The sequence below is a fragment of the Pediculus humanus genome, genomic scaffold (genome assembly GCF_000006295.1).
Source record: "Pediculus humanus corporis 1103172107540 genomic scaffold, whole genome shotgun sequence".
NCBI classification, from domain to species: Eukaryota; Metazoa; Arthropoda; class Insecta; order Psocodea; family Pediculidae; genus Pediculus; species Pediculus humanus.
Window position 1 is genome coordinate 146,972 of NW_002987155.1, and position 8,895 is coordinate 155,866.

An 8,895-nucleotide genomic window follows, 5' to 3' on the forward strand; every position below is an offset into this window, starting at 1 on the left:
ATAATAGAAATCGTTTCCGTTTCCGTTTTGTAGTTTGTTTCTTTCTTTTTCCACGTATTGTTTTTTTTTTTACTGGAACTGGAAAATTAAATTTTAATTATATGATAATGAATCGAATTTAATATTATAATTTTTTTTTTTTTTTTAAATATTAAATTAAACGTAATTAATAAATTACTGGGTAATGAAATATTTTTTCCGGAAAAAAAAAGGCGGGAAAACTTTTTTAAATTTTAAATTTAAAAAACAACAAGAAAAAAAAAGAAAAATTTTAATTTTAAATTTTTTCTTATTTTTTTTTTTTCTTTTTTTTCTTTTCCATTAAATCTAAAATGAAAAATCATGGGAAAAAAAAGGAAAATTTAATGGGAAGGGGTTTAGAGGGGGGCGGTGGTGGTGGTGGTGGTGAGTGATGAGCGTGAGAGAGAGAGAAACCGACGACTGGAATTTTTTTTTTGTCTTGTCTTTTTTTTTTTTTTTATAACTTGATGGTTATAATTTTTTTTTTTTTTAAAAAAGTTTTTTTCATTTTAAATTTTTATTATAAAATCGGTGGCCGTTAAAAAATTGTTTAAAAACCTGAAAGAAAATTTTTTTTTTTTTTTTTTTTTTGCGGATTATCAAATTTTTAAATTAAAAATTAAAAAAGAAAATAAAAAAGAAAACTTTTTTTTTTTTAAATATAATTTTTTAACAATTTTCTCACCGAATTTTCCAGAAAAAAAAAAAAAACTTCTAAAGATGATTTTTTTTCTCCCTTTCCCCCTCTCCCTCCCCCCTTCCGATTACATTTTTTTCTTATTGAAAAAAAAAAAAAATTCTAGTGCCACGGCTTTAAAAAAACATATTTTCTAATGCCACGATAAAATGAGACGCAATGGAAAATATAACTTTTTTTTAAAATGGGGATAAAATACTCGATCGCGAATTTGTATGAATTTGATGGTTTTTTTTTTGTTTTTTTGTTTTTTTTTTTTTTTTTTTTTTTTTACAGTTTCCGGTTGCGACAAATTATTTTCAAGTGACACGTCAAAAAGTGGAATTTTCACGTCTCCCCAATATCCGAATTCGTATCCGCCGAGAACTCGTTGCCGATACGATTTTCAAGGTCGCGGAAGAGAAAGAATTCAAGTGAAATTTTTGGATTTTAATTTGCCTCAAACGACGGCGACGGCGACGGGGGAACACAAAGAGTAAGCCGGAAACCGGAAATACTAATAATAATAATAATAATACTTATTTGTTGTTTCGATCGTTTTGAATAGTTTTCGATTTTCCCGCCAGAAAAAAAAAAAAAAAAGAATATTATTATTAACGATGATATTTTGTTTTTTTTTTTTTTTTTTTTTTTTTCCCACCGGAAGTTGCGAAAGTTTAGATTCGATAAATGCTTACGTCCATACGGAAGGAAGACTGGAAAAAATTGATTCGTTTTGCGGTAATTCAGTGCCTAAATCCCTTATGTCAAACGGACCGAGACTAACGTTAGAATTTCGCGGGATTTATTCTTCTAGAAAAATCATCACGGGATTTAAAGCTTTTTACACGTTTACGGAAAGTGAGTTTTTCTTTTTTTTTAACTGTGACGTATGTCGATGATTATGATGACGTCACATTCGATAACTTTCTTGATACGCGATCGATTTTTTCTTGTTGTTGTTTGTTGCGTTTGTTTGTTTTTGTTTTATTTTTAGAATTTGGAATGACGAGAGGACATCAATTGACGGAATATCCCTGCGCATTTGTTTTCAATTCTAACGAATCACGTAATGGAACATTTTCCAGTCCGAATTTTCCCGGTTTTTATCCGCGTGACACGGAATGTCACTTTTTCTTTCAGGGAAGTCAAAAAGAAAAAGTTAATTTACATTTTAGTTATTTCGACGTGGAAGGAGTTTTGCCGTAAGTTTTTTTTTTTTTTTTCGTTTTTTTCACGCATGTTGGCAATATTGTTTATTCGTGAATATCAACGGTAGTGACAACAACCGATTTGTGAAATTTCCTTTTTCCTTCTCTCTCTCTCTCTCTTTCTACCTCTTTCTTCTTCTTTCTCTTTCTTGTTCTTTCTTCTCTCTTTGTCTCTTTCTCTCTCTGAGCCTCTTTTCTCTCTCTTTCCTTCTGTCTCTCTTTCTGCCTCTTTCTTTGTCTATCTCTTTCTTTCTCTTTCTATTTCTTTCCCTTTCTCTTTCCTCTCTCTTTGTTTCTCACTCTTGTCTCTCTTCTCTTCTCTCTCTTTCTTCTTTCTTTCTGCCTCTGTTCTCTTTAGTACTCTTTCTGTATGTTTTCTCTTTCTTTCTCTCTCTTTCTTCTCTCTTTGTATCTCTTTCTGTCTTTTCTTTTATCTCTCTTCTTATCTCTTTTTTTTTCTCTTTCTCTCTCTTCTTTCTCTTTCCTCTCTTCTCTCTTTGTTCGTCTCTTTTTATTTCTCTCTCTCTCTCTCTCTGCCTCTTTCTCATTCGTCGCGAATTGTTTTTTTTTTTTTTTTTTTTTTTTCTGTAACTTATAACCATCGATCTCACGTTTCCATCATTAAAATTAACTCGAAGTGACCGAAATAGTCGAATCGTTGAATTCGATTATAATTTTAGTTTATCGTAGTAAAAAAAATATGCACGACGACGACGATGATGATGATGATGATGATAATAATAATAATTTTACGATGTAAAAACAAGAAACAAGAAATTGCCGAGTCATTTTTTTAATTTTTTTTTTTTATTACAGGTGCGAAGCCATATCGGCAAGCGACTATATCGAATTTTCTAATTACATGGCGAGAGATCGAAAACATTCGAGATATTGCGGTCAATTGAAACCGTTTTTCGTTGAATCCGAACGTGAATTTTTTCGCGTTACTTTTAGATCGAACGATCGTTTGGACGGTACCGGATTTCAAGCGTTCTATCAATTTATTGGAGAAATCGAAGCGTTCACACCGAATCCCATACTGAGAAGTTGTTGTTCCTGTTTATGTTATTATAATAATAATCGAACGGTTCAATTTACGTGGTTGATCTTATTTATAATTTTCGCATCGCGAACGTCGTGTTTTTTTCATATAGTTTGCTGAGATTCGTTCGTATTATCGCTATCATCAATATAATTGTCAATTCTTCGTTCTTTTTATTTTAAAACGAACGTGAAAAGTTTTTTTTACTCTAAAAAAAAACTCTAAAAAAAACTCTAAAAGTTTATAAAAATTACACGCAGAAGAAGAAAGAAAGAAAAAAAACAGAAAATTTTAATAATAATAATAATAATAATTGTTTTTTTTATTTTGAACGAATCCGTTCGTTTGGAACGGTTTTTAAAATCATTACATCGCCTTTATTGTTTTTTTTTACTAATTTCGAAAAAAAATCATCAATATTAGTATTATTATTATTAATTTTTTACGCGCGCGAAATCAATTTTATACATAATAATAATAATAATAATAATAATAATAATAATAATAATAATAATAATAATAATAATAATAATAATAATTAAATGTTTTATTAATAAATTTTTTTTTTTTTTTGTTAATCAATTCGAAATTTTACTTTTAAAAAAAATCCGTTCGCCCTTCTCTCCCCGTCGGAAATTAACCGGAAACAAAATGAAAAAATCATAGACGTTATATTAAAAAAAAAAACAAACGAAAAAAAGCGGGAAATTTAATTATTATTATTATTATTATTATTATTGAAAAAAATAAACAATAATGGCTCCCCGAATTTTAGGATAAGAAACAAAATTTTTTTTTTTCCCCCCTTTTTAATTTAAACGTTAAAATAAAAAAATTATGCATATTTATTATAAGAAAATTATCAGTTCAATAAGGTTTATTCAAAGTAATTAATGTTACTTATAATAAATGTCTAGCCCGGTTATCGTTAAAAGACGCGTAAGTACACGTTAATCAATTATAAATCTATCATCATCTTATTATTAATAATAATTATCATTTCGTTCATTAAATCAATCATCCAATCATCACAATCGTAATCATCATTCACATTATTATTATTATTGTTATACATTATTATTATTATTATTATTATTATTATTATTATTATTATTATAATACATTATTATTATTATTATTTTACAGATCATCTATCCTTATGATCTTAAATATTCGTGTGCCGCATTTCCGCCGAGAACGGGTCACATAACTTACAATCTCGAAGGTCAAAAATATGAAACCTTAGCTTTAGAAACCGGAAGTAAGTATTGATACGATACGACGAATCCAATCATCATCATCATCATTATTATTATTATTATTACGGGATATTTTTTTTTTTTTTTTTTGATTTTAGAAACGTACGAAATGATATACCCGCTATCGACGGATGGTGACGGTTGGTTCGCAACCTGCGTTCAACAATATATCGAACCTGATTTGATAATGACGACCGAACATTGTTATTCCACTTACATTCATTTATATTGAACGTAAATTGAAAAATGACTACGACTCATCCTCGTTAAATGACCACGTGATATCATATGCACAACATGGATTCGAATCATATTTTTATAATAAAAATTTATAATTTGTTTGGTGAGTTTGAGTATTTATAAATGCCTAAACGTTAATTTCAAGGCGTTTTCAGAGACGCAAAAGAAAAATTTAAAAAAAAAAAAAAAACTGGGGAGAGGGAAGAAGGGGGGAATTAATAATAATAATAATGATAACGGATTTAAATTGAAGGTGAGTAAGTTTAACTAGGTGTAAATCATCATCATCATCATCATCATCCTCGTCACCGTCATTCTACCTGTGATTAAAAAAAAAAACGTATTATCAAACCTGCGAAACCAAAAAAAAAAAAAAAATTTTTTCCTCCCATTTTATCATCGTTCGATCGATTAATTATTATTATTATTATTATTATTGACGTTTTTCAAGGTGTGAAAACATTTGAAAAAAAAAAAAAATTTTTATTTATTTATAAATCACGGTTGATTATAATTTTTTTTTTTTCCAATACATTTCGATTGAGGAAGATGACGATCGGAAAATTCCGCCATTTTTAATAAACTCGAATAAATTTTTTTTTTTTTAATTCACGTCATTTAAAAAAAAAATATTAATTTACGTTACGCAACGCGTACACGCACGCACGCACGCACGCACGGACATATATTTTCGTAATAATGATGATGATGATACTAATAATAATAATTATTATTATTACACGCATGCATTATTAATGAGTTTTGCGGTTGATAATTTTTTTTTTTTTTTTTTTTTTTTTGACGACTTATTTTAACGCTATAAATAATGGAGCATATCCGTTCCAGGATGTTGGTTTTTGTTAAAATAATAATAATAATAATAAAAATAATGATAATACGAACTCTATTTGCTCTTTAATTATCGATCGAATCCGCGGTCGAATTTTTTTTTTTCTTCTGCTTTTTTTTTTTTTTTTTAATAAAAAAAATTACGATTTTATTCGACGATTAAATCTACGACAACAACGAAAAAAAATGGCGGCGTCACGTGACGAAATAAAATTTTTAAAAAATCTCATTCGAGGAAAGACAAACAAACAAACAAGTAAAACAAACGAGTCGTCGATACGATGAGGGCCGGTTTTTTTTTTCTCTCTTACAAGGACTCCAACTTTTAATAACCCGAGTTGAGTTTTTTTTTTTTTCCAGCATCCTGGTTACACCCCCTGGAGTATAAAAATTATCCTGCCAAAAATTTTAAAGTTAATAATAATAATAATAATAATAATAATAATAATAATAATAATAATAATGATAGATCCCCAAAAAAAAAATTTAAATTTGCTTAACAAACGCGATGACTACGAAATACAACAACAACAACAATCGACAACTACAACTTTAATTTATTTTAAAATAAATAACCGATTGTTGATCTACTTTTAATTTTTTTTTTTTAAGAAGAAATTTACATTCGCATATTTAATAATAATAATAATAATAATGATAATGATAATAATGATGATGCTGATGATGATGATGACGACATTTCAAGTTTTGTTGAGGTTGCCAAACTTGCTTTACCTAAAGCATACAGATGATTTTTCAAAATTATTTTTTTTTTTTACGATAACTTATTAATTTTATTTATTTATTTATTTATTTTAATATCATTATTATTAAATTTAGATTTTCTTCTTTCCCTCCCCTTCCCCCGTTTCATCTTGCTCCCCTTCGCCAGTCCCCCCGCACGCGAAAAAAAAAAATTTTTGTGTTACGTCACGTTTCGTGTAAAAATTTAAATTTTTTAAATGTTAAACATGGCACGGAGTAAATCACGTTTTCTTCGGGTTTTCGTCTGCCAAAATATTTTCAGATTCAATTCGGTGGTTTTATTCGCACCTTAACAAACGAACGAACAAACAAACAAACAAACGAAAAAAAAAAAAATTTTTTTTGTTTGAAACCTTGAAAACGCGATCGATAAATCGAATTAATTTTTTTTTTTTTTTTTTTTTTTTTTTTCAGGCACGTAGTTTCGATATCGATGTAGGAAAAATTTCCTGCAACAAACAACAAACAACAAACGAAAATTAACAAAATGGGTAATTGTATTTTAACTAAAAAAAAAAAAAAAAAATTTGTTTGTTTTCACCGTGAAATTCGCGACGGGGAAAAATAATATATGAGACAATGATTTTTTTAAACAGATAAATATTTTATCCTCACAACAAACAACAACAAACAAAAATGGGGGGGGACTTAGTGATTTCTTTTTTTCCCGGGAATTATAGAAAAAAAAAAAAAAAAAAATTTTATCGTTTGATATTTTATTACAATGTCGGGAAGTGAAAGAAAATAACAACAACAAAGAAGAACAATTGTACCTGTTTTAAAAGAAAAAAAAAAAAAATTTGTTCGGTAGTGGAAGACATTTTTTTTTTTTTTTTTTTTTTTTTTTACTTCCATGTTGTCAAAGTCACGTGTGCATTACCGGCGACACCATCCGCCATTTTTTTTTCTCTCATTCATATTGTCTCTCGCGTGTGTTGTATTAAATTCAGGTTCGAATAAATTTCCATAATCATCAAATTCGTTTATTTTTTTTATTTTTTTATTTTTACGTAAATTTATTTAATTGTTTTAAGTAATAATGATGATGATGATGATGATAATTAATACGATTTTTTAAAATAATCATTCGATTAATTAATTAATTATTTAATCCGTTTGTTGTTATTATTATTAATTCACACGCGAGTTAATTATTGTTGTGGTTGTTGATGAAAAATTATTTAGTGTTTCGCTTATCGGTTTAAACAAACGTCGCGGTTCGCTTATTTAAAAAAAAAAAAAACTGGAGAAATGGTATTAAACCTGGAAAACTGAATGGAAAAAAGGTAAGAGAAAACATATTTTTTTGTTTTTTTTTTTGGAGAAAAATTTCTGGAAAATTTTTTTTAAGAGAGAAGAAGGATGAAAAAGGGAAAAACTTGAAATTTTAACGATAATTTTTATAATCGTAGACGAAACTTTTTCGCTCCCCCCCCCAAAAAAAAAGAAAATGAAAAAAATTACCGTAAGGGACATTCAATCGTTTTTATTAATCGTTATTATTATTATTATCATTATCATTATTATTAAATTTTATTTTATAGACTATAAAAATTATAGTTTCCCCTTTCTTTTTTCATTTCTTTCTTTTTTTTTTTTTTTGATTAAAATTTAAAATTATTTCCGATCTTTTGATTTGTTATTATTATTATTATTAATAATTTTTATTCATTTAAAAAATTAAATAAATCTATTATTATTATTATTATTGTTATTTAAAAAATAAGAATTTGGGTTACGGTAAATATAAAAAGGAAAAAAATTTTAATGAAATTTTTCACCCGTGCGAAATTTATAAAAAAAAAAGAAATATGTCGGAAACTACAAGTCAATAACAACAATTATTATTATTATTATTATTATTATTATTATTTCATAGCGAATTGTAAATCATTAAACCACGTCTTCTTCCTACTTTTACCTAATGACACGATTTTACAATTGAGTTGTTTGTTCACGCATGAAATTTTATTTATTATTATTATTATTATTATTTTTTATTATTTATAGCCGTAAAATTTAAAAATTGTTGTCGTCGTCGTCGTTGTCGTTTGTTGTTGTTGTGCTATTGTGTCGAAATTATATATTTTTAACTACAATGAAAAAAAAAAAAAATTTTCCTCGTTTGTTCGCTTGTTTGTTTGCGTTGACTTAAGTAAATTTCTTACTTTTTTTTATAATTGCTTAATTTTTAAGTTTATTTTACCGAATCATTTTTTTGATTTGTGCCGGTTAAAATCACGTGACACGAGCCACGTGCTATATTCACCGTTTTTATTTTTATTAATTAATTAATTAATAAAAAAAATCCGAAAAAAAAAAAAAAATTTTTTACCCATTAAAAAACCATACGGGATTATTTTTTTTTATTATTATTATCATCATCATCATCATCATCATTAAATTTTGTTTTTTTCTTTTCTTTCTCCCGCTTTCGCTTATCCATTCCGTTCGCAAACGTTGTTGACCTTGAAAAATTTTACTTTCGTGACGTCATAATTTAAACAACCCTCGAATTTGTAAACAAAAATAAAATAATAATGATTTTTTTCTTTTTTTTTTTTTTTCATAACGTTTTTCTATAAAGCCGCGCGCGCTATTTTAAAGGGAATCGGGAAATTTTTTTTTTGTATACTGCTATATAATTCACATGTAAATATATCGTAATGATTTGTTAAATAATAATAATAATAATAATAATAATAATAATAATAATAATAATAATAATAAGAGTGATATATTTTTTTTCGATCAAAAGAAAAGTTAAAATTTACTTAAGAAATATGCAAAACATTTTTAACAAGGACCCATTTGTTTTTTTTCATTATTATT

The 8,895-nt window shown here is 26.8% G+C and overlaps 2 protein-coding genes across 2 annotated transcripts; both read left to right on the plus strand.

Moving 5' to 3' along the window:
• Positions 1 to 365: 365 nt before the first annotated feature.
• On the plus strand, positions 366 to 3,070 carry Phum_PHUM189510 (uncharacterized protein; the record flags this gene model as incomplete). The annotated part of the gene is made up of 5 exons (XM_002425228.1): positions 366 to 405; positions 995 to 1,193; positions 1,365 to 1,558; positions 1,695 to 1,902; positions 2,725 to 3,070. The coding sequence occupies 5 exons, from the start codon at positions 366 to 368 to the stop codon at positions 3,068 to 3,070; spliced, it is 987 nt and encodes a 328-aa protein (XP_002425273.1).
• Positions 3,071 to 3,859: 789 nt separating this feature from the next.
• On the plus strand, positions 3,860 to 4,441 carry Phum_PHUM189520 (uncharacterized protein; the record flags this gene model as incomplete). The annotated part of the gene is made up of 3 exons (XM_002425229.1): positions 3,860 to 3,889; positions 4,097 to 4,211; positions 4,308 to 4,441. 3 exons carry the CDS (start codon positions 3,860 to 3,862, stop codon positions 4,439 to 4,441), a joined length of 279 nt encoding a protein of 92 aa, XP_002425274.1.
• Between the last annotated feature and the right edge of the window lie 4,454 nt (positions 4,442 to 8,895).